This window comes from Loxodonta africana, chromosome 11 (assembly GCF_030014295.1).
Source record: "Loxodonta africana isolate mLoxAfr1 chromosome 11, mLoxAfr1.hap2, whole genome shotgun sequence".
NCBI classification, from domain to species: domain Eukaryota; kingdom Metazoa; phylum Chordata; class Mammalia; order Proboscidea; family Elephantidae; genus Loxodonta; species Loxodonta africana.
Window position 1 is genome coordinate 7,661,107 of NC_087352.1, and position 24,814 is coordinate 7,685,920.

The 24,814-nt window shown below is 51.2% G+C and overlaps 1 protein-coding gene across 2 annotated transcripts in view; it reads right to left on the minus strand.

The window, feature by feature from the left end:
• The window catches only part of GRIK5 (glutamate ionotropic receptor kainate type subunit 5), a 75,589-nt gene that overhangs the window by 45,475 nt on the left and 5,300 nt on the right, over positions 1–24,814 (minus strand). Inside the window, exons 4-12 of one of the 2 annotated variants that reach the window (XM_064293717.1) lie at positions 22,602–22,699; positions 22,348–22,513; positions 18,427–18,605; positions 16,440–16,493; positions 16,180–16,341; positions 14,295–14,447; positions 13,809–13,913; positions 13,592–13,699; positions 4,388–4,591 (exon numbers count right to left, since the gene is read on the minus strand). In XM_064293717.1, coding sequence (XP_064149787.1) covers positions 4,388–4,591; positions 13,592–13,699; positions 13,809–13,913; positions 14,295–14,447; positions 16,180–16,341; positions 16,440–16,493; positions 18,427–18,605; positions 22,348–22,513; positions 22,602–22,699 — 1,229 coding nt within the window. The remainder of the gene's footprint in view (positions 1–4,387; positions 4,592–13,591; positions 13,700–13,808; positions 13,914–14,294; positions 14,448–16,179; positions 16,342–16,439; positions 16,494–18,426; positions 18,606–22,347; positions 22,514–22,601; positions 22,700–24,814) is intronic. The other variant, XM_064293718.1, reaches the window with a different exon arrangement.

Here is a 24,814-nt window from a genome sequence, read left to right on the forward strand (position 1 = left end):
TGGGGGCAGGTGCCTCCACCACCAAACCCAGGCCTCTCCTCTGTAGAAGGGAGATGGCACTCTGGGCCATGGAGGAGTGCCATGAGGCTTAAACTAAACGACATTTGGAAAGCTCCTGGCACGTGGTGGGAATCCAACAAATGGCAGCTGCGGTGGTGGTGGTGGTGCTGACAATCCCATGAAGATCAGTATGCTGCGGCTGCTCAGACTTGGCAAGGCCAAGCCCCAGCCCCTGCCTGTGTTGGTGCTCCCAGCCTGCTCCTCCTCCACTGTTCCCTTCCGAAATGTCATCGCCATTACCCAGCTGCCTGTGCCAGAAACAGGAGGACATAGCCTCTCCTGTGTCCCATCCTAGGCAGTTGCCAAACCTGGGCGTCCTCCAGCACCTTCCCTTGTCACCATCTCTGCTGTCTCCCAAGACCCACACCTGCCAGCTCTCCCCTTGCTGCCCTGCCGCCACTGTTGCCCCTGGCTGATTCTTTGTCCTCACTTGAGCCGGCTTGGAACCTCTCGGAGGAGCCAACTCTTCAGACAGAATTGGACTGGACTATAAGTTAGATAATGATACTGGTGAGGAGTGAGCTTTTTGGCTCAAGTAGACACATGAGATTATGCGGGCAACTCCTGTCTAGAGGCGAGATGACAAGGCAGAGGGGGACAGGAGCTGGCTGAATGGACACGGGGAATACAGGGTGGAGGGAAGGAGTGTGCTGCCTCTTTAGGGGGAGAGCAGCTAGGAGTATATAGCAAAGTGTATATAAGTTTTTGTATGAGAGACTGACTTGATTTGTAAACTTTCACTTAAAGCACAATAAATAATTAATTAAAAAAAAAAACTTTTGTGGGGGTGGGGTATACCACCAGACCTCCTGCTGTGGCCCAAACTCTTTGATCCGTGCTCAGTAAAAGCAAGGCCAAGTCTGGCTTGTTCGCGACCGCAAACACAGGGGCTAGCATAGGACCTGGTATACAGTAGGTGCTCAATATATACTGGGTGGATGGAAAATGAATGAACGCTGACAGGAATGATAATAATAAGAGAAAGAGAGCGCACAAATATAACACTCACTGCAAGCCAGGCTGGGTACTGAGCCCGAGACACAGATCCCCCCGTTTCATGTTCACAATCACCGTACACGCTAAACCAGTTAACCGGTTGCTGGGTAGTTGATTCTAACTCAAGGTGACCCCATGCGTGTCAGAGTAGAACTGTGCTCCATAGGGTTTTCAATGGCTGACTTTTCAGAAGTAGATTGCCAGGCCTTTCCTCTGAGGCACCTCTGGGTGGACTTAAAACTCCAGCCTTTAGGTTAGCAGCTGAGCTCATTAACTATTTGCACCACCCATGGATCTACCCTATGCGCTATTTCCCTAACTTTACAGTTGAAGAAGGTATGTTACAGGGAGGTGAAGTAACTTCCCCAAGGTCACACAGCTAGTGAGTGACCAAGTCAAGATTCCAGGAGAACCTGAGAAGGACCCTAATCACCAGCAACTGGCCCAAACCTGGCTCGTCCCAGTTATCATCTAGTGGGAGTTAAGACTCTTGCCCAAGGTCATGCAACTGTAACTAAGACTATTCTAGACGGTCCCCTTCTCTTTATGGGCCAACAGCTTGACATGGTCCAGTTTACAGTGACCTTCATTGGGGGCTATTCCTTGAAAAAAACCCAAACCAAACCCGTTGCTGTTGAGTCAATTCTGACTCACAGAGACCCTATAAACTAACACTTGTTGCCATAGAGTCGATTCCGACGCCTGGCAACCCAGGAAAGATCACTTCTTTCTTGACTACTGTGCCACCAGGGCTCCTTGCTACTGCCCTCGAGCCTGCTTATTTCTGAGAGCCTTGATGTGGTTAAGAGGTCGGCAGCTGACCCGAAAGGTCAGCTGTTCGAACCCACCAGCTTCTCTGTGGGAGAAAGAAGTGGCAGTCTGCTTCCATAACGATTACAGCCTTGGAAACCCTATGGGGCAGTTCTACTTTGTCCTACATGGTCACTATGAGTCCAAATCGACGTATGGCAATGTATGTTTTTGGGTTTTTGATGAAAAAAGACTTCCTGAGTCTCCGTGGCTGAGAAACAGAGGCCATGGGGAACGCTGACAGTCAGTGGGGTGGCGCCGGGGCACCAGCTCTGGTTCTCCTCTCCTCCTGTCTCATTAGGGATCTTTTCAGGCATCAGGCCCTTACAACCCATCCCAAGGCAGAAGCTTTCAAACCAGCAGGTGGCCTTCTGGGGCAGAGCCTCAGGGCCTGACCGTGGGGTGAGGTGGCAGAGACCAAGCAGCCAGGACTCAGGGGACCCCCTGCCTCCACTGAAGTGGCTCTGTCTCTGTTTCAGGGTTCTGAGGCAGACTTCAATCGGAAAAAAAGGTTGTGCTGTCAAAACCGTTTCTGAAAATCAGTGCCCTAAGGGATAAACGTCCTTGTCAAGAAAAGCAGCCTTTTTGTGTCTACCCTGGTGACATTCAGGGGCTTGGATGTAGTGATCACTAGGATGGGAGAGACAAGAGGGTGAGAACTCCAGTACACCAGCCAAGTCCAAACTCAAAGTTGCCGAGACTGCTCCTGGCCATGGCTCCCTGCTCCGCACACCTGCTCTGTGTGGGGCCGAACCTGGCGGCCTGTCTCCCTCAGCACAGTCCTGCCTTGGAGCATTTGTCCACATGGTTTCTCTGAAGAACTGCATTATCGGACCCCTGATCCCCCACAAGCAATGTGCTAGCTACTTGCCCTGTTCTCTGTAGCCCTCACTATAAACCTATAAGAGATTATCATCTTCATTGTGAAAAAGCCAGTTGATGTAGAACTGTGCTCCATAGGGTTTTCAATGGCTGATTTTTCAGAAGTAGATTGCCAGGCCTTTCTTCTGAGGCACCTCTAGGTGAACTTGAACCTCCAGCCTTTCAGTTAGCGGCCGAGCACATCAACTCTTTATACCACCCTGTGACACCCCATCTCAGGGTAGGGGGAAATTGAGGCTCAGAGAGGAGAAATGTCACACTTAAGATTCAAACCCAGCTTGGTCAGACTCCAAAATATTCTTTCCACTGCACCCCTGCCCACCTCCTCTCAGGCCCCCCTGCCTCCATCCAGACCCTGCCCACGCCCGGGGCCCAGCTGGTTCTTCTAGAACATTCCACTCTCTCTTACGCACATCTTTGTAAATGTTGTTCTCTGCTCGGATTGTATTCCCCTCCTCCCAGGCCCCCTTCACATTGCTGACTCCTTTGCCCCATTTGGGAGCCAGCTTGAGTGTCACCTCTCCTGCGAAGCCCTCCCTGGATGCCCCAGATGGGCCAGGAGCCTTCTTTGGGCCCCTCCTCTGAGTTGCCCCCATCACGGCTCAGAATGCTCTGTGCTGTGATCATTTGCTTTTTAGCATCCTAAGGAGGCTAGGCTCTTGGGGGCAGGGTCCAGGCCTGCTGTGCTCACTGCTGTATCCCACACCCAGCATGGCACAAGGCACCTAGCAGGAGCTCAATAAGCTCCTCCTGTGTGAGTGAACAGAGGGGCCCTGGTGACACAGCAGTTAAGCACTTGGCTACCAACAGAAAAGTCGGTGGTTCGAGCCCAATAGCCACTCCCTAGGAGAAAAGACCTGGTGATCTGCTCCCATAAAGACTGAAACCCCATTGACCATTGCCATCGAGTCAATTCTGACTCATAGTGACCCTATAGGACTGAGCAGAACTGCCCTGTGGGTTTGCAAGGCTGTAATCTTTAAAGAAACAGACTGCCGCATCTTTCTCCCTCAGACCAGTTGTGGGTTAGCAGCTCAGCGCTGAACCACTGTGCCCCCGGGGCTTCTTCTGAAAAGCCTTGGAAGCCCAATGGGGCAGTTCTTCTCTGTCCTATTGAGTCACTGTGAGTCGGAACCAACTTGACGGCAATGGGCATGAGTGAACGTGTGAGTTCAACGGGCACCGTGTGACAGCTGCACTTGTGCCCTCCCTGGCAGGTGCTGGGTACAGGGCACAAACAAGGTGCAGTCCCTGGGCTCCTCACCCTAGCCCTGCCTCCTGCAGGAAGCCTCCCTTGACCACCTCGGGCTGTGCCCGATTTCCACTCCACGTCTCATTCCCACACTCAATAAATCTTGGAGCACTAAGTGCCAGATGCTGGGGCCAGGTGGTGTGAGGGGAGGGTTTGGCAAAGCTGGACACAGGAGGTGGTGGGTCACCTCTCCCCTCCTCTCCCCACCTCACGGCACTCACCAGGCGCAGCTCGCGGTGCACCATCAGTGTGGCTGGTGTGAGGAGCCCTGAAAGAACCCTTCCTCCTTTACCCTGTGCCAGATCGATCCTGAGGCTGGACTGGCTGCCTGCCCGCCTCACCCGTGTGCTATGTGACCCACCCCCTCCAGTCCTGACGCAGCCGTACCCGGTTGATGAGCTCGCCAACCATGCCCGTCCAGGAGCCATTGGGCTCGGGCGCTCCGTACAGCCCGTCCTCTACCAGCCGCAGGCGGTAGCGAAAGCGCAGCAGCTCCGCCAGCTCCCGCAGCATGTCCACGCAGAAGCCCTCGAAGCGCTCGTTCCCCGACAGGGCCTGGAAGTTGGGCCGGCGCATGACGTACGGGTTCTCCTGGTGGGGGCAGAGGGGACAGGGTCAGAGGCTGGGCGTGTGGGGACGGAGCCCCAGACAGGGCGGCTAGGTCAGAACGCAAGCAGCTCGCAGGGTGGGGACAGCGGATTCACTGCACACACTCCCCGACCTTGTGCAGTGCAGGAAGCCAGGGAGAAGCCCATGGACCTACCGGCCACGCACAGATCAGAGGGTGTCATTTTCACCTCACCAGCTAACTCGTTGTTCATTAGTCTCAAGCTCAAATGCCTCTGATGGAGACAGTAACTGAGGAGTGAGTCAGACTGGTTGGGGACTGTGCCAACCTGGAACAGGGGCTTTCACATCTTTTGACTATGACCTACGGTAAGAGATACCTTTTGGTTTGTAGCCCAAGTCACACACAGGTATGCATGTACTTAACTGGAATTACTTCCACAAAGGTCCTTACCCTTAGCGACTATGGTCAACATACTCTGATGTTTTCTGTTCTGCCGGACTTTGTTTTTTCACATGGTGGGGAGCAACCCACTAACCTGACTTCCTGAGCCACCCATATGTCTACCATTTGACAAGCACTGAAGAAAGTGTCCCCTACCCTGATGTACTTCCAGCCGAGAGCTGCCACGAGGGAAGTGGGCCTGGGATGCCAGATGGTCCAATCTTAAGGGAATTTGAAAACCTGGATTGTTTTGTAAAATCTGATTATAAACGTTAGTTACTAACTCAAATTCCAATACCAATTTTTTTATTTTTTATTTTCAGGCTCTGCAGGCCAAACAAACATATCTGTCAGTTTGCCATCACTGGTCTCTAGCCTATGGTTTGCTATGTTGACGCTTACTTCTGAGGGGTTTGGGCAAATCTGACTGACCCCACTGTGCCAAGGAAGCACAAAAGCAGAGAGAGCATTCAAAGAGCAGTAAGGGGAGGCATCTGAAGATGATGGAGACAGAAGGGAAACTTAACTTGGCATAGTTATTGCCTAAACGATCGTTTGTGTTACTTTGGATTTATGAACAGAAGGACTTAAGAGACAGCCTTGCAGAAGCCAGAGGAGAAGAACTTGGATACCAACGATCACAACAATGATGGACGCTGAGCACCGGCTGAGGGTCAGGCTCTGCCCTGTGTGTATCCTCTCAATTGTATCACTTACATCCTCATAATGACCTGAACTGGGAGATATTAGACTCACTGTGCAGACACGGAAACTGAGGCTCACATGATGTCTCTTTCCAGAGTCCTCTGATTCATTCAGCACATAACTTACTAAGCTCTGTGGTAGATACATAGTCCCTGAGTGGCACAAATGGTTTCCTCCCGACTACTAACCTTAAGGCTTGAACTCACCCAGCTGTGCTGTAGAAGAAAGGCCTGGCACTCTGCTGCCATAAAGATTACAGCTAAGAGAACAGTATGGGGCAGTTCTACTCTGTAACACAAGGGGTTGCTGTGAGTCAGAATCAACTCGAAGATAACAGGTTTGGGGTGTGTGTGTCTGTGTGTCTGTGTGTGTGTGTGTGGTAGACAGGCTTGGCCTCGATATATTGCAGCTCTTCCCATCAAAAGGTAGAGTCGATGGAACTATTCCCAAAGCCAACTCTTCAGACAGGGATTGGACTGGGCTATAAGATAGAAAATGATACTGGTGAGGAATGAGCTTCTTGACTCAAGTAGACACATGAGGCTATGTGGGCAGCTCCTGTCTGTTGGGGAGATAAGAGGGCAGAGGGGGACAGAAGCTGGCTGAATGGACACGGGAATACAGGGTGAAGAGTAGGAGTGTGCTGTCTCATTAGGGGAAGAGCAACTAGGATTACATAGCAAGGTGTATATAAGATTTTATATGAGAGACTGACTTGATTTGCAAACTTTCACTTAAAGCAAAAAAAAAAAAAAAAGTAGAGTCGACTTCCCCACCCCTTGGATCTAAGCCGACCTTGTGGCTTGCTTTGGCCAACAAAATGTAGTGGAAGAGATGCTGTGTGGATTGCAGAGCCCAGGCCTCCAGAGCAACCTCTACTCTTGTCCTTTTGAATTCTTCCCAGAGACCACCATGCAAGGAAGCCTAGGCTAGCCTCCTGGAGGATGAGTGAACTGTGGCATGCCAACCAACAGCCGCACCAACACCATTCTGGGCCTTCCAGCCTAGCCTAGCTACCAGCTGAATGTAGCCACATGGGTGAGCCCAGGCAAGGCCAGTAAAGAACTCTTCGGCCAACCCATGGAACACTTGTGAAAAAGAATAAACTGATACTGTTTTAAGCCACCAGGTTTTGGGGTGGTTTGTCACACAGCAAAAGATAACTGATAGGATCTGCTACCGTGAGGCCAGGTCCTGTTAAAGGCCCTGGCCTCCAGGGCCCTGCAGAGCCCCCAGCTGAGGGGCAATGGGATGGGGGAAAATCAGAGTTTTCTCTTTCTACCAAGCTGCCTTTCCAAATCCAAAACTGTGGAGCTGGGAGCAGGAATGTGAGACAATACTAATAATAGCAGCTTCAGCTAGCATTTCTCGTGGGCTTGCTGTGTGACAGCTATTGTCAGCGTGGGAGGCCAGTATTATTACCTCTCTTCTCAAGATGAGGACCCTGAGGTACAAAGAAGAGAAGTATTAAGTGGTGAGATGGACAGGTCTGACTCCAAAGCTAGGTTCTTAAGGGCTGTACAGGACTGAGCTCAAGTGGACGGAACCAGAGGGCAGACATTGGAAGAGCCAGAAACAGAGACGGGAGATCAGCGCTGGTACCAAACATGGAGAATCAGAAATCTAGAGACAAGACCTCAGTGTGACAGCTGGAGCGTTCCGGTACAGCCCTCTTGATGACAGAGAAGGAAACCGAGGCTCAGGGAGGTCAAGGTCACATGGCTGAGTCAGGGCAGGGTGGATGGGAGACGTGGGCAAGGTGGGATTGAAAAACCAGTCGCTGCACACGCCAAATCCCTTGTTCTTCCCACTGTGACAAGCTGTTCCCCAAATTCAAGACTGAGAAATTTTGATGGTGGATTTGGGTTCAAGACCCCAGAATCAGGGTCTGAGCTTACGGAGCCAGAAACAGAGATGGAGGCTGTGAACAGGACTCAAGATCAGAAGACAAGGATCTAGGACTCAACTTAGAGCTGCAGGTTGTTAGAACAGAAGGATTCTCAGAGAGCCTCTAACCCAGGGTTTCCAGGCTGCTTCAGAGAGAATCCTATGTGGGAGCTCAACATAGCAGACAGACAGTAGGATGCTGCAAAGTCCGAGTCTAAGAATTCACCCCACAAATGGCTGTGCACCTGTACTCAAAACTGTAGATCCAAAAGAGTCATTCAGCATTGCTTGCAGCAGGAGCAAAGACTAGAAACAACCTAATCTGGGACAGGTTTAAAAAGATTATCAATGTCATAAAAGAATCCCATGCAACTACTAAAATAACAAGATCTGTGAGTTATATTAAGAGGAAAGAAGCGAGCTACAGAACAATGTGTACAAAATGCTTTTCTTTCTAAAAGAAAGAGTGGGGATGTGCTTGTCTACACATAGGTATTTCTGGGAGGATGGTGGCCTCTGGAAAAAGAAGGTGGGGGACCAGGTAGGGAAGGAGACTGATTTTTTCACCCCTTACCCTATTTCTATCAGTCTTAGAAGGGATATAGTCAAGATGTGAGGTTGGTGAGACTTTGGCTAGCTAACACTGGACATGTCATCAGGAAAGACCGATTACTAGAAAAGGACATCAGGTTTGGTAAAGTAGAAGGTCAGCGAAAATGAGGGTAATGCTCAATGAGATGGATTGATACAATGGCCACAACAATGGACTCAAACATACCAACAACCACAAAAATGGGCAAAGGACCAAGCAATGTTTCATTCTGTTATACATAAGGTCGCCATGACTCAGAGCAGACTTCATCACACACAACAACTATGACCCTATGTCTGCTTCTTGAATTCTATTTTATGTAGGATTGTACTAACTTATGTTACTCTCTCTACACAACAAATTTAAAAACATGTAAAATGCATACAGAAATTTAAAGGGTCAGATGAGGCAAGGCGATCCAGAAGAACAACAACAAAACTGGAGGATTTAGTCTACCAAATATTAAAGCTATGGTATTTTCAGACAATGTGGTATTAGAGCAAGGATAAACAAACAGACAACGGAATAGACCATCCAAACACTCAAACACAAATGGTTACTTGATTTGTGCCAAAGGTAAGACTGCAGTGAAGACAGAAAAGAATGCTTTAATAAATGGTGTTGTTTAATTAAATATCCTTATGGAAAAAAAATGTATTCCGACCCTTCTCTCTCATAATACGTAAAAATCACTTACAGGCAGACTACAGGTCTCAATGTATAAGGTAAAATAAATAAATAAATAAAATGTAAAAAGTAAAATAATTAAGTTTTTAGAAAACTAGTAGGAGGATATCTTCATGACCTTAGGATAGGCAAAGAATTCAAAAGTCCTAAATGAAGTAACCATAAAGTGGGGGGAGGGAAAAAAACTGATAAACTGGACTTGAGTAAAATTAAAAATCAAATCTTTTCATCAAAAGATACCAGTTAGAGTGAAAAGGCAAACCACAAATTGGAAGAAGATATTTGCAATACCTTCATCCAACTAAAGACTTGCATCCAGAATATGTAAACAACCCCCAAATCAATAATAATAATAAAAAAAGCCATATACCCCCTATTTTTTTTTTTAAACAGAAAAAGGCTTCAGCAAGGACTTCTCAAAAGAGGATTTCCACATAGCCAATAAACACAAAAAGGTGGTCACCTTCCCTGACCATCAGAGAAATGCAAATGAAAACAATATGATTGGTACCTTTATACACTCACCAGAATAGCTAAAGCGAAAAAGACAGTCAAAACTAAATGCTGGTGAAAACGTGGAGCAACTGAAATTCCCACTCATACACTGCTGGTGGGAGTATAAATTGGTACAACCACTTTGGAAAACACACCCCATCAACAGATAGATACACAGCCCATGATTTAGCAGTTCCACTCCTGAGTATATTCCCGGCCGGTGGAAATGCCTGTATGTATTCACCAAAAGACATGTTAACAGACTGTGTATAGCAGTGCTATTCTTAACAGCAAAAACTAGAAACAACTCAAATGTCCATCTGCATTCGACTGATAAGTAAATCGTGGTACATTCATATAACAAAACAGAGCAATCGCAATAAACTACTTGCAACATCAATGAATCTCATAAACACAATGCTGAGCAAAAAAAGCCATACACGAGAGAGGGCATATAGCACAATGCTATTGACAGGAAGTTCAAAGGCAGACAAAACTAATCAGTGATGATAGAAGTTGGGGTAGCAGTTCCCTTGGGGAGGTTAGTGACTGGAAGGACCATAAGGAGGCTTCAGGGTAGGGGAACTGGTTACACAGGTGTGTTTGGTTTGTGAAAATTCAATGAGAAGTACACTTATGATTTATACATGTTTCTACGTGCATGTTACACTTTAATACAAATCTCGAAACTAAAAACAAAAAATCAAAGTACAGTGCATTCTAGAACATTCCTCATAAGCTTGTCTGGGCCCTTTCATGAACCCAGGACTCAAATCCATACTCAGGACTTCCTGGAGTACAATTTAAACAATCCAATCTACTCCAACCACCTTGCTTTATCATGACTATTTTAATCAATCTCTTCACATGAAAAGAGAGAACAGAGAGGAAAAGAGACTTGCCCAAAGTCACACAGCATGTGGATGCAGAGCTAGGCCTAGAATGTAGCTCTATGGGCTTGGATAGAAGCAGAAATTAAGGCAGTGTGGGGCAAAGGTGCTGGATATCAAATTCACTCTGTCACCTCTAGCTAGGTGACCTTGGACATGCCACTTAGCCCTCCTGGGTCTTAGATTCTTCATCTGAAAAATGGTGGTCATAATGGTACCAACCTCAGGGCTGTTGTGAAGATCAAGTGAGTTAACATGCGTCCAGAGCTTAGCACAGTGCTCGTGGACATTAGCCTTGATTATTGCCATTTTATCAAAGATCAGGAACAAGAAAAAGGGACAGGAGCTTACACTGAGCATGTCTTCCAGGCTAGGCTCTGCAAGGCGGCTTTCTTGTCCCCTGCAATCTTCCGAATTGCCCTTCAAGTGGGCTCATTGGACCCACCTTACAGATGAGGGTAATGGAGACTGCAGTTAAAGAACTTGGACTGGCAGAGGGCAAGTTCAGGAGTAGGACAATATCTGTCTGTCTCCAGAGTAAGGGCTCTGACTGCTGCACCAGTCACCAAAGAGTAGGATGAGAGGTGACAGGTTCATGAAGGGACTGAACTAGGGACCAAAAGGATGCTCTGAGAAAATTCACAATGACAGAGCAGGCCCGATGCTGAGGACAGAAGGCTCCAGCACAGCCTCTGCCTCCTAGGGCCTGCTCTTGCCCTCCCACCTCCCCCGTGGGGGCCTTGCTCAGTCTCAGAGCCAGCCCCATGCCCTCCAAGCTCCAGACCTATAAAGCTCCCCCCCCGGGGCAGCCCACCTGGCACTCTGTCCCCTGCCTCCTCCTGCTCCCTCACTCTGCCCACTCCACTGGTCACCATGCTGTCTGTGCCACTTCTTAACAGCACATCTGACTCCCCTTCTCCCTGCCAACATCCCCAAGCCTCGTCCTCTTCCACTGGGACCACCTCTCCTCTCCCCACAGCTTCCCTCAGGGGGCTCGAGTGCTTTCCTAAATCCAGATTGGGCCCTGGCCCTTCCTGCCCAACACCCTCCTTAGTTCTGTATGCCCCTAGGCTAAAGTGGAAGCACAGAGAGGTCCTTCAGAGGCCTTCCCCCGTCTGCTGCCACAGCCCCAAGCCCCCCGTCACACCATTTCCCCTCTTCCCCATGCATGTTCTGTGCCAGGCATCGTCCTAGGCTCTGGGGACAGAGCAAGGAATAAGACAAGTCCCAGCCCACATCTTGGGCCAGGGACCCAGTTTGCTTCACATCTGAATCCCCAAGTGTCTGACACAGGCCCTGCCCAGAAACACGTTCGTGAATGCATGGGGCACACTCAGCAGTGCACATCAACTCTCCGCTGCCTCCTCACCCAATATAACAAACACCTCCTGAGGACTCTGCGCCTCCCTGCTGCTCTGCTCCCCAGGATACCCCGCCCTCCTTCTCTGTGCACCCAAACTCCTACACAGCTTCTAAAGCCCCGCCTGATACCACCTCTTCTGGGAAGCCTCCCTCGGGCCTTCTAAAGCTGAGCCAGCTCCTTCCTTCTCTGGAGGCCCCTCAGCCCTCGTCACCATTTTGGGATGTTTGTGTCCAGGTCTGTCTCCTCCATCAGACTGGGAGGCCCTCCCCCAATACCACTCAAGAGCAGGGAAACAAACCACCAGACCACCAGTGACTCACATCTGTGTCTCTGGAATTTGTGGAAGGCCCGGCACACAGCTGCTTCAGTAAATGCTTGTGGGATGAATACATGAATCAATCTACCACAAGAAGAGTGAAGGTCAGGAAGAGCTAACCAACACTGGCTCTCAGGGCTTGGGGAGATGAGGAGAGGAGTTTAAGAAAGAGATCGAAGCCCCCCAGGATCAGGGCTCAGCTCTCCTGATGTCCCCACCCCTGCCCCTGCCCCCGACCCAGGACCCCGTCTCCCGGGCCACACACCCATGCAGTGCTGGCTTCCCCCAGCCAGCACGGCCCGCCCCAGACCTCAGGGCCCCTTGGGAGGCTGTTACTGCACGTCTGGTTTCCCTTCTGTAGGCCATTTGTCCCCCAGCAGGACACTGGGCCTTCTCCAGAGGAACACGAAGTCCCCTTCAGATCAGGAATTCCCTAGGGACTGAGGGGACGGCTCTGCGAATCCCTGCTTTAGGGGCCTCTAACATCCTGTGGAACCCTGCGGTAACCCTCTCTGAACCTCAGCCCACAGCCACTCCCGGCCCAGCTCACAGTCACCAAGGATCTCCCGAGGATGCTAGATGCTAGAGGGCCATGGATGGGGGTGACTCATGAAGAGTGTGGCTGCCTGGCATACCCAGCCCTGACAGGAAGCCTCCTGCTCACCAGGCCCATGGGCATCACCCCCTCTCTGACTCCCCCAGTCCTGCTGGCCCACTGTGCCTGGCGGGAGGCAGCAGGGCGCAGTGGAGGGGATGCGGGCTCTCGGGCCTGGCCCTCACTCCACCACGGACTGGCTGTGTGGCTGCTTCCTGAGCTTCCCAAGCCAGGCACTGGGTTTGGCCTATGGGACAACTGTGAGGTTTAAAGAATGACCCAGGAGAGGGCCTCACACAGCGCCTGGTGCAGGAGAGGTCCCCAAAGAGCATTTGCTGATGCATGAAGGGCTCCTCCGTCTCTGATTTTCTGTACCCTGTCCTCTTCAGGGCCTCAGCTCCCAGACTGGTAAAATGTGGGCACGGCCACACCAGGGGCTGCAGGACGACATCCTCAGCTGGTATTCAGGTACCAGGATTGGAACTTCAGAGCACAGTTGTTATTACTAAGGCTCTGGAGCCCTAGAGATACAGCTTCTGGTCCTGGCTATACCACCTTCTTGCTGTGTGACCCTGGGCAAGCTGCTTTACCTCTCTGAGTCCCAGTTTCCACACCTTCCAAATAGATGTTAAATAAGTTGATATACTCAGTGGGCAAGTGTGACAAAATGATCATTCCAGCGATTGTGGTTTCCACACCCTCCTGGGGGCCAGATATGGCCCCAGGAGCTGTGTTGCCCTCCCCGCTGCTCGATGGCAGCTCACGAGGGAGAGACCCATTCTCAGGCGGTGCAGAGCCGGGGCTGCACCTGGGCCAATGGCACAGCCTGTGCCCTCACTCTGCAGCCAGCAGGCAGCGTAGCAATTCAATGGCTATAATCTGAGGCTGCCTGGTGCACGTGTCACGTCCCCCCCGCTGGCCTGTGCAGCTTGTATTGGCCATGGCATCTCTCCACTTCCCACGGGGAAGAGGGCTGGGCTCAGGCATTGATCGGGAAAGGCACGGCACTCAGGCCGCCCACCCTCAGCTCCCCAGCTATAGCTACTCACCAGGATGGTGGTGACCACCAGTGTCTTGTTGGCCAACGTCTGTGACAGGTTGATGTCCAGTGTGGTGGCATTCATGGCTAGGGTCCGGTTAGAGTACCACACCCCAATCTGGGGACAGAGAGGGTGCCATCAGCACAGGCCCTGCATGAGAACACAGCCATCCCTGGGCCGCCCCAGCCCTCCTGTCGGACTGAGGTGTTGCCCTGGGCCTACTCACCTCGCGGTGGCCCTGCCGGGACTTCTCCAGGATGCGCAGGGTGTAGTTGGTCCTCTGCCCTTTGCTGTTGAATTCGACCCGCCCGGTCAGCCCATCATACTCTACCTAGCAGGGCGGGGAGGTGGGACAGAGGGAGGGGTGGCAGGGGCCCAGAGGGGCAAGGCCCCCGCAGAGGAAGGTGCAGAGACAGGTGGAGGGGACATGGGCGAGGGACCAGGAAGGACAATAGTCAAAAGAGCAAGACAACACACAGAGGGTCACACGCAGGAGGATGAGGAGAGATGGGAACAAAGGAGCAGAGAAAGAGCGAGCCCCAGAGAGAGGGGTTCCCCAGGTGGTGGAGGAAGGGCAGTGTAAAGCCCAGGCGGTGAGTGGGGTTGGAGGTGGCAGGAGAAGGCAGAGAGGGGCCACGGGGGGACACAGTGAGTGTCCCATCGTGGGTGGTCGCTGCCCTGCCCCCTCCGCTCTCCCCCACTCCCAGCTCACCATGCGCAGATAGTTCATGAGGCTGGTCCCGTGGGGCCAAATGTTGGCAGATGTACAGGCCAGAGGTTTGACACCAATCTCCTGGCTGCGGTTCAGCTCTCGGACAGCATTCACTACCACATGCACAGCGTCGAACATCAGGGCAGCTGAGAGCTGTAAGTGGGGGAGAGGTGAGGGGCAGGAAAGAGGCAGCCAAGCCAGGGGAGCCCCCCATGCCCTCAGACAACTCGTCTCTCCCCAGGAATGGGAAATCAGGTGGCTGAGGAGTGAGGAAGGGTCCCTGGGTGTCTTTCTCAGTAAGTGTGGATGATGGGACGAAAGGTGGACCTGCTACCCGTGCTTTTGTGGGCGCAGCTCTGTCTGACTGGGTGTGGCCATGTGTCTGTCTAGGGAAGGGCACGGCCATGGGGGTTCGCCTGCACGACCAGCTGCTTCGCCCACAGGGAGGGTATTGTAGGCCTAGGGTGTGCTGAGAACCTGTGTCTGTGTGGCCGGTGCAGGCAGGGGAAGACAGCCATAGCCTGTCTGTGGGTCTAGGGCACGTTTCTGCGCACGGGGCTGGACGAAGGTGCCTCTGCATTATACACTGGGTGGCCGTGATGCTGAGGGAAGCAAGAAAGCATGACGGTCATGAGCCTGGCCTGGGAGGTAAGGCAGCTCTGAGCAGAGGCCTGACTCTACTGTTTCCTGACTCTGTGACCAAGACTGAGTCCCTGTGTCTCTCTGAGCCTCAGTTCCTTCCCCATAAAATGGGGATGGGAAGAATCTCTGCCTCAGAGTACTGTTGGAAGTATTAAATGAGGTAACGTACGTATGGTGGTCAGGACAACGGTTGGCACACGGGAAGCGTTTGGTCTACACGGGCCATTGCCCTGTGCCCAGAGACCATGTGGGCGTGCATGTGTGTAAGAGAATAAACTGTAGTTGTTACTTTGTGAGAGTGGAACGTCTGTGTTCTGTAAGTGTGTGCAGGGGTGCACATGAATGAGCCTGTCTCATGTCGGTGCATGTGACATGCCTGCCTGCACACTTCTGACTGCACGGCTCCATGTGCTGGGTCTTTCTGTGAACAAATACACATAAAAATGCAGTTTTCTATGTCTGCATTTATTCAACATATATTTACTGGACACCCTACAATGCTGCTTTATGGTAGGTGCTGGGGATACAATGGTGAACAAGACAGACAGACAGACAGACACTGCTGCCCTCATGGAACTTACAGTCTGTGTGTATATATACAAGCAAAATACAGAATAAGCCACGTGGCAAACAGATGAACAGAGATAGGTGCTAGGAAAATAAGAAGGCAGGGAATGGGGCTAAGACACAGGTTGTTATTGTTAGGTATTGTCAAGTCAGTTCTGACTTATAGCGACCCTCTAGGACAGAGTGGAACTGCCCCATATGGTTTCCAAGGAGTGGGTGGTGGATTTGAACTGCTGACCTTTTGGTAGCAGCCAAGCTCTTAACCACTGTACCACCAGGGCTCCTACATGTAGGTAGTTTGAGATTTTTTTAAACAGGAGGCCAAGGAACAATAACCAAAGACCCAGTGAGGTGGGATCAAGCCACTGGTTCTCTGGGGCAGTGTCTGCGGCGGGAAGAGCAAGTGCAAAGCCCCTGAGGCGTGCACAAGCTTGGGATGGCCGGGGCACATCGAGGAGGCCAGCGTGGCTGGGGCAAAGGGGGAGGTGGAGAGGAGGACCACAGCAGTCAGGCCTGTCTCAGGACCCCATGTGAGGCCTGGTGGCATTTATGCTGAGAGCGACTGGAAGCCCTCAGGGTCCTAAGCATGATCTGACCAAGGTTTTAAAGGGGTTCTCGTGTGTGTCTCTGGGTGTGACTAAGGGTCTGTGTGTCCGGGGCCAGGGCGCGTGCTCACCGCAGGGCCCGGATAGGTGCTGGCTTCACAGTTCTCCCTCCAGGACATGTTAAGGCTGCGCACGAACTCGGGGTAGAAGGGGTGGGAGGTGTTGAACATGGAGAAGCCCAGGATGTTGGAGGAGTCCTCCACGATACCGTCCAGATGCAGGATGGGGAAGTCCTGGCACCAAGGAGAGGCGGTGAGGCCTGGGCCAGGACCCAAGAGGGCAGACGCTGTGGGAGGGAAGTGGGGGCAGGAGGGCTGGAGGGGATACGCACCATGGTGGTGAGGATGTACTTGTAAAACGCTGAGGTCATTCCCAGCTCCGAGGCCTGGGGGACACAGGAGATGCAAAGAGGCCACGCGAGAGACAGAGACCCACAGACCGAGGTGGGGAGAGCTCAGGAGAGGAGGCGCAATTACAAGGCGGGTCCGGCAAGCAGACACCCAGTTGGAAACACAGTTAAGAGACCCCCGGAGACAGGGAGAGACGAGGAGAAGGAGATTCGTGAGGGCAGAGGAAGAGCTGGCCCCTCATGCCCCGCCCCGTTGACTGGCAACTCAGGCAGAATGGAGATTTGGTTGGAGGAGAGAATGGGGCCCTGGAATGCCCCCGTCCCATATTAGGGAGCCCAAAAGATCTTTCCGGTGGGAAGGCAAAACCTTAACCCTCATCCCACCTAAACCCAAGTTTGAGCAGCCAATATGGAGAGCTCAGCTTGCTCACATGGTCAGAAAAACTACCCCCGCCATCTTTAAAGACACTTTGCAACGACCGAAAGGCAGCCAATTTGAATTTCAAGATTCAATTTTTGAGTCTCCTTTTCTCACAGGTCATGGCCACCCTCAGTGTGTCAGAGTAGAATAGTGCTCCACAGGGTTTTCAGTGGCTGATTTTTCAGAAATAGATCACCAGGCCTTTCTTCTGAGGCTCTTCTGGGTAGACTCGAACCTCCAACTTTTTGGTTAGCAGCTGAGTGCTTTAACATCAGGCTGCCATGAGTCGGAATCGACTGAAGGGCAACTGATTGGTGGTTTTCTCAAAGACCTCGAGGAGAACAAAGCTGGAAACCTTTCTAGGCCAGGAGGGCTCAGTCCTGTCTCCCCTACAATAATCCTAATATTAAATGATGCCAGCTTCAAGAATCCTGGCAGCATCTAGGCTCAGCAGTATCTCGGGGGTTACAGGCCCACTCAACAGAGAGGGAAGCACAAGTTTGGAGACAAAAATGACAACTGGTCACACAGTCCGCAAGGGAGGTGCCAGGATTCCAGCCCAGGCCGACCTGTGCCCCAAAATCTTTTCCACAAGCCCTCCTACTTGACAACCCTATGGATTCCATTCACACTTCTTTCTGTAAGCTACGATCAGCAGTAACATATGGTTTTAATAAAAAAAAAAAAAAAACTGGAGAAAAATAAATAATACAAATTTGATTAAAAAGAAAAATTTAGAGCAGGGAAGCCTATTAATGATTAATGAACATGGGTCACTGGCAGACAGAACATGTCGGGCCCTGGAGGATGGTCCCGGCACCGGTCCCTCCTATGTGAACTGAGCCAGGCTTCTCCCCTCTGAACCCCAGCTTCTCCATCCACATAGTATCATCATAGTTGCCACACAGGGCAGGGCAAGAGGCAAATTAAATAATACATGCAAAGCGCCTCAACACAGAGCCTACCACAGAATGGGTTCTTGGAAAAAATAATATAGCCACCGTGCAGCTGCAGTCCCTGAGTGGTACAAGTGGTTAACATGCCTGCCAACTAACCAAAAGGTTGGAGGTTTGAGTCTACCGGGAAGCACCTCAGAAGAAAGGCCTGGCAAGCTACTTCTGAAAAATCCGCCACTGAAAACCCTACGGAGCATAGTTCTACTCTGACATATATGGGGTTACCATAAATCAGAATCGACTCCATGGCAACTGGTGCTGGAACCAACTAGCCAGCATTTCTTCTGGCCAGGCCCCATCATAAGTTGTTTACACGCCATCGGCTCATTTGGTTCTCACAAGAACCCGCTGAGATAGGACTACAATTTTCTTCACTTCCACAGAGAGGTGAGGTGACTGCCCAGGGTCCTAACCTGAGTTGAGGGACCAGCTTCCTGGTTATCATCTGCACATCTGCTCTGAGCAGAGGGTTTCGAGGCCCATATTTAACCCCTGGGGCAACTGCGGCCCACGGGCAGTGGGTAACTTGCTCAGTTACCCTATGTTTCTGCCCCCGACCCTCCAGGGATCAGAGGCAAACGGGGGGGCACACCTTGCGGAGGATGAGGTGGGAGATGGACGCGTTGGCATCGATGATGATGGTGGACACCTTGTCGTCGCGGATCTCCTTCAGCAGTGGCGTGGGGTCTCGGCTGTCGTCCAGCATCCTCACCGACAGCGTCTCCTTAGAGATGAGGAACCCGCGCACCAGTTCCTCCAATCGCAGCAGGCCTGATGGAGAGGTCGGTCCTCAGGGTTAGAGCCTTCCATGTGCCCAAGCATGAGGCAGAGGCCCCTTCCTCATCCCCCGCACGGGTGCTAGGGAGAGACTGGAGATGGGGGGTAGTTGTCTAGAGCACAGCTGGGTCCCTCTGGGCACGGGCTCTGGGACCTGGTCCCTAGGTCCTCCCAAATTAAAATCTCCAGCCTAGACCTCTCCCTAGAACTCCAGACTCCTGCTGCTTCCTGGCCTCCCCGCCAGGATGCCTGACAGGATCTCAGACTTGACACATCCTGCTCCTCTCTCCCAAACCACCACCTCCAGCCTTCCCCATGGCATGGACGGCGGCTCCATCCTTTCAGGCACTCAGACCACAACCCCTTACGTCAGCCCTGCTTTCTCTCTTTCTTTTACACTCACGCCCACTGCATCTACAAATCTTGTCGGCTCAAAACATATCAGACACAAATGGACCACAGCACCACAGCCTCCACCAGACTGAGTCCAGCACAACTAGATGGTGGCCGGCTACCACTATCAACTGCTCTGACAAGGCTCACCATAGAGGGTCCTGGAAAGAGCTGGAGGAAAATGTAGGACAAAATTCTAACTCATAAAAAACAAAACAAAAAAAAGACCAGATTTACTGGTCTGACAAAGACTGGAGAAACTGCAAGAGTATGGCCCCTGGACACCTTTATATTTCAGTAATGAAGTCGCACCTGAGGTTCACATTTTAGCCAAGATTAGACAGTCCATAAAACAAAAGGAGACTAAACGGACACATCAACCCAGGGGCAAGGAAGAGAAGGCAAGAGGGGACAGGAAAGCTGGTAATGGGGAACCCAAGGTTGAGAAGGAGAGAATGTTGACATGTCGTGGGGTTGGCAACCAATATCAAAAAACAGTATGCGTATTAATTGCTTAATGAGCAACGAGTTTGCTCTGTAAACCTTCATCTAAAGTACAATAAAAAAAATCAAATACAACAATTGTTGTGCCATCCAAGACATAACAACTGGTCTCTATTCACCTGCAGCAACAGAGGAAGGAGAGTCAGGAATAAGAGGAGGAAACGGACTGTGTGGCTAATTGCCTCCACGAAAAACTGCCTCCTTTGTCATGACACCACAAGAACTGGATGATGCCTGGCTACCATTACTGAAATTTTGATCAAAGGGTGTATAGACGAATCTTGATCAAAACGGGGAAAATGTAGAACAGAATTTAAAATTCTCATGGAATCCAGACTCTAGACTTTCTGGAGCCATGGAGGCTGGATGAGCCCCCAAAACTATTGCTTTGACATAATTTTTAAACCTTAAACCAAAAATATCACTGACAGTCTTCTCAAAAACAAACAACAGTTTGGCTTAACTAGTAAAGAGTGTCTGTCTTGAGCATTACACTCTTTTAAGATCTATCTATATGGGATCAAACTGATAATATGAACTCATAAGATTAGACAGAACCTTAGGGGACAGTGAGTTTATGTTAATGAGGGAGGGACAACTCAGAAAAGAAGGTGAGAATGGTTGGACAACTCGAAGAATGAAATTAATATCATTGAATTATACACGTAGAAACTGTTGAATTTGGTGCATTTTCGCTGTGTATATTCTCAACAATAACAAAATTAATAATTTAAATATACATATATCAGACCCCATCACATAACATCACTGTCACTACCCTTGTCCAGGCCACTGCCATCTCTTGCCTGTTGCAATAGCTACGGTTGCTCCCTGAGTCTATTCCCACACAGCAGCCAGAACGATGTAGATCAGACAGGTTCCTCCTCTGCTTCAAGCCCTGGAATGGCTTCTGATTTCACTCACAGTAAAGGCCAAAGCCCTCACCAAGGTGTACAAGGCACTGAACAACCTGCCCGCCCACCCGTTATCCTACAGATCTCATCTCCCCCACTCCTCCTCATTCACTCACTCCAGCCACACTGGCCTCCTCACTGTTCTGCACGCACGACAGCCATGCTCCTGCCCTGTGGCCTTTGCACTGGCTGTTCCCTCTACCTGGACACTCTTCCCCCAGATATACGCATGGCCCCTTTCCTTACTTCTTTCAAGTCTTTGACCAAATGTCACCTTCTCAATGAGGTCAAAGCCAATCATTCCATTTAAAACTGCATCCTACTCCAGCACTCCTTGGAGCCCTGGTGGCGCCGTGGCTAAGAGCTTGGCTATTAACCAAAAGATTGGCAGTTCAAACCCACCAGCTGCTCCTTGGAAACCCTATGGGGCAGCTCTACTCTGTCCTACAGGGTCACTATGAGTCAGAACCATCTTGAAAGCAATGGGTTTTTTTGAGTTTTCCAGCACTCCCAATTCTCATTATCCTGTTCTATTTTTTTTCCATAGAACTTATTACCTCTAAATATATAATTTACTTATTTATGATGTCAGTTGCCTAACTCCTCTTATTAGGAACCCTGGCAGCACAATGGTTAAGTGCTCTGCTGCTAACCAAAAGGCTGACAATTTGAACTAACACAGCTGCTCTGTGGGAAAAAGGCCTAGCAATCGGCTTCTGTAAAGATTACAGCCAAGAAAACTCTATGGGACAGTTCTACTCTGTCACATTGGGTCACTATGAGTCGGAATCAACCTGTCAGCACCCAACAATTGCCTAAGTCCTCTCATTAGTATATAAGTTTGAAAGGGGCAGGGATTTTTGTCTGTTTCATTCACTGTTGTGTCCCTAACACCAAAAAAAAAAAAAAAAAAATCCGGCACATAGCAAGTGTTTAATAAATACCTTCTGAAAGACAAATTGCTTCTAGAAGCGACTGAGCATGGCCCTCTCTCTCTCTCAAGCTCCACACCCACAAATCCACCAGCCAATTGGACATCTCCACTTGAATGTCTCAAAGACACATCAAACCCAATGCATCCCCACTGAACAGTTTTCCTCCTCCCCTAGCAAAACCTGGTCATCATCCAGGACCCCGCCTTCCCCTATCCCTCCAACCAATCCCTCAGCATGGGCTCTCTTCCTCAAGCCCTCCTGGCCTCTCCATCCTGACTCAAACCCACATCCCCTCCCCCGCCTGGCCACAGGTCCTATCTCCCTGCCACATATCATGCCCTTCACCAGTCCCTTGTCTACATGGCAGCTAAAGAGATCGTCCCACGGTGCAAATCTGGTCGCACCCCCTGGCCCCACCCTGTGAAGAAGCCTCCCACAGCTCCCCACCATCTTCAGAAAACAACACAAGGCCAAGCTCCATGCCCCCCCACTCCAGCTGAGGAGAGCAGCTTTTAGCCACGCTCCCCTAGGCCCCTGCCCTGCTCAGCCTCACACCTCAGGTCCAGCTTAGATGTCCCTTTCTCTGGGACACGGGCTTTGTACGTTCCCTCCTGTGTGCGTACCCCGACAAAGCACACATGGCTCCACATTACAACTGCTCAGCTGCCTATGTCTTCCATTAACTTGGAGTGCTGTGAAGTCAGGGGCCACGCCTAGCACTACTCACCACGAGACCTCCAAGGCTGAGGAGAGGGCCCTGCACACAGTAGGTGCTTAGTAATCACCTGTTGACTAGATGGGTCTCCTCTGAAGGGGCAGGGTTGGTCTGTGGATCCCAAAGAGGGAGGGCTGATGGGAACTAGGAGAGCCTAGTACCTGGGCCCCCAGAGGTTATAACCAGGGGCCTAGACGGCTGTCAGACACCTAAATCCCTTGGGAAGGGGAACTTGGGGGAAACAGAATACAGAGCGTCTAGCTCTTTGCCCTCACACTCAGCCTTGGCGCAGATGAGGCTGGCCGAGGGATAGTTGAAAGACTTGAGGATTCGGGAGACAGCCAGGCTGACGTCCTCGTTGCTGGGGTACAGGCTGACAGACGCAAAGCGAAGGTACTGAAGGCGGGGTGTCTCCTCAGGGCCTACCTTGATATGAGGGATCTGAACAGAGAAGGAGCCTTTGCTTCCATCCTGTTCCCTCCTCCCCTGTCCTCACCTCCCAGGGGCCCACCCACACTCCCCACCTCACCTCCTTCTCCCCACAGATATGGCTCACGGTAGATGCAGATGCAGGGCTGGACGAAGGTCCTAGGACAGACACGACCCCCTTGGGCAGGATCTGACACACTGCGGGGGGGACGGGAGAGACCACAGGGTCAGTGACCTTCCCCCTCCTCACCTTCCCTACCCCAGGGGACCACCTGGCCCAGGAGAAGATCCAGACCCTCAGAGCTGCCTCATCCTCCGCCACCATCCAGGACTCAAAGACCCATTCCCTGACCCTATCCAACTCAGTGGACAAAAGGAGGGGGCAACAGACAGAGACTGGGAGACATAGCAACAGAGGGACAGGCAGACCAACAGGGAAACAAAGGAAGGGATGAGAAGACACCAAGGCCTCCTTCTGTCTGAAATCCAGTGCTGGGTTTCTCAGCCTTTATCCTTCTCCACCTTTTTAACCATGATGCACCCAATACCTAACCCTAAGCTGCCACACGAACCCCATGCTGAGTTCCCCTGGACCCTCTACCACTCTAAACACCGCTTTTCTGTCACATTTACTTGCTCCTCTTCCTTCCTTTCTCTTCCCCTCAAACGTGTGGGTGCCTCAAGACGGGGAGGTGGAAAGCTGTTGGTTTCGCCTGCCGGAGCCCTGATTTTTCCTCCAAGAACTGTCTCTGCCCTTCAGCCCAGGTGGTTCCCAGGATTGACTGGTACACGCCCCAAGCCTGGCCAATCACAGAACCACACCCTCCTGGTCACAGTGATTGGTTCAGAGATGGGTGTGGGCCCCAACCAGACCAATGAGAGCTTTTCCCAGGTCTTCTGCTACAATTACAATTGGGTTTGCTAATCTGGTGAGATGGGAGCACTGAGCTGCTAGGGGGCCATCTTGCCGCCAGTTGGGAAGGGCATGCATGAAAATGTAGCCAACTCAGAGAAAAATAGGACCAAAAGACGAAGACAGAGATTGCTGGGACATCATTTGAGCACCTGGATCCAGCCATGCCTGAAACCGATGCTTAGGCCTTTTAGTTACATGAGCTGATTTAAGTTTTTTTTCCCTTAAGTCAGCCTGAGTTGGACTTCTCCCACATCCACCTAAAAGTATGATAACTGAATAACTCATCTTCCTCCGAACTTCCTCCTTCCATGTCCTCCACGTTGGTGAGGACCCCACCGTTCCCACAGACCAGACACCTGAGAATGATCCTTGCCTTCTCTCTCTCTCCTTACAGCCAATGAGTCACCCAGTCCTGTCCCTTCTTCCTCCTCAAATTTTCTCACATCTGTCCCCTTCTCTTCAACCCCTCTGTCCCTGCCCTACTTTAAACTTCTCAACTCAAGCAAGCACCAGCCTCATCACTGAACTCTGTGTTTCCAGCCCCCTGCCCCATACCCCACCATGCCTTGCCTCATATACAGCTTCTAGCCTCACCTTCCTGAAGCCCAGCTTTGACCACACTCCCTAGTCTAAGCCTGTCTATGGCTCCCCACTGCCCAGGGGTGAAGGTGGCATCTTTACCCTGGCACCACAGGCCTCCTCAAGCCAGCTGCCAATTTCCCCAGCCATACCTCCCACTGCCCAGTCACGTGCCAGCCCAGAAGTCTCTCATGATCCCCCTAAATATTCCCCAAGTCCAAATGGCCAGGAGAGGTCCAACCCCATGCCCTCTGCTCCTTGGCTCTTAGCATCCTTCCCCACCAGCTCTCAGACCACAGGCCCAAGCCTAGAATGCCACCTGCCTCTTCACTCTCCATCCCAGCTTCTCCCAAATCGGGTTCTGCCTGCACCAGTCAAAAAAGTCTGAGAAACACTGCCCCATTCTCCTTCTTAGTGACTTGAAACATGTATGGATACAATAACATTTCTGAAAAGGCCTACGGGAAAGAAAACTGTTCAAAGCACTTTCTAAGGCAGCATTTCCCAAAAGTCTATGACCCCAGGACATCTGTGCAATGGATACTTACTAACATTCATGCAGTCAGCTAGTATCCAACAGCTATTTCTATGACTCTATGTGGCAGGTGTTCCCACGGCAAACTCAGCAATGTTGCTCCTTCTACCTCTGCTCACCTGTCAAGGCTCAGCTTCATTCTCGCTTCTCCAGAAAGTCTTTGTTGACCTCGCCCCTGAGTTCCCCTGGCCTCACTCTCCAGCCCTGTTGCTCAGCTCTAGGGGCTGACAGCTGTCCCCATATGAGGCTCTAAGCTCCCCCAGGGCAGGGCTGGGGTTCACAT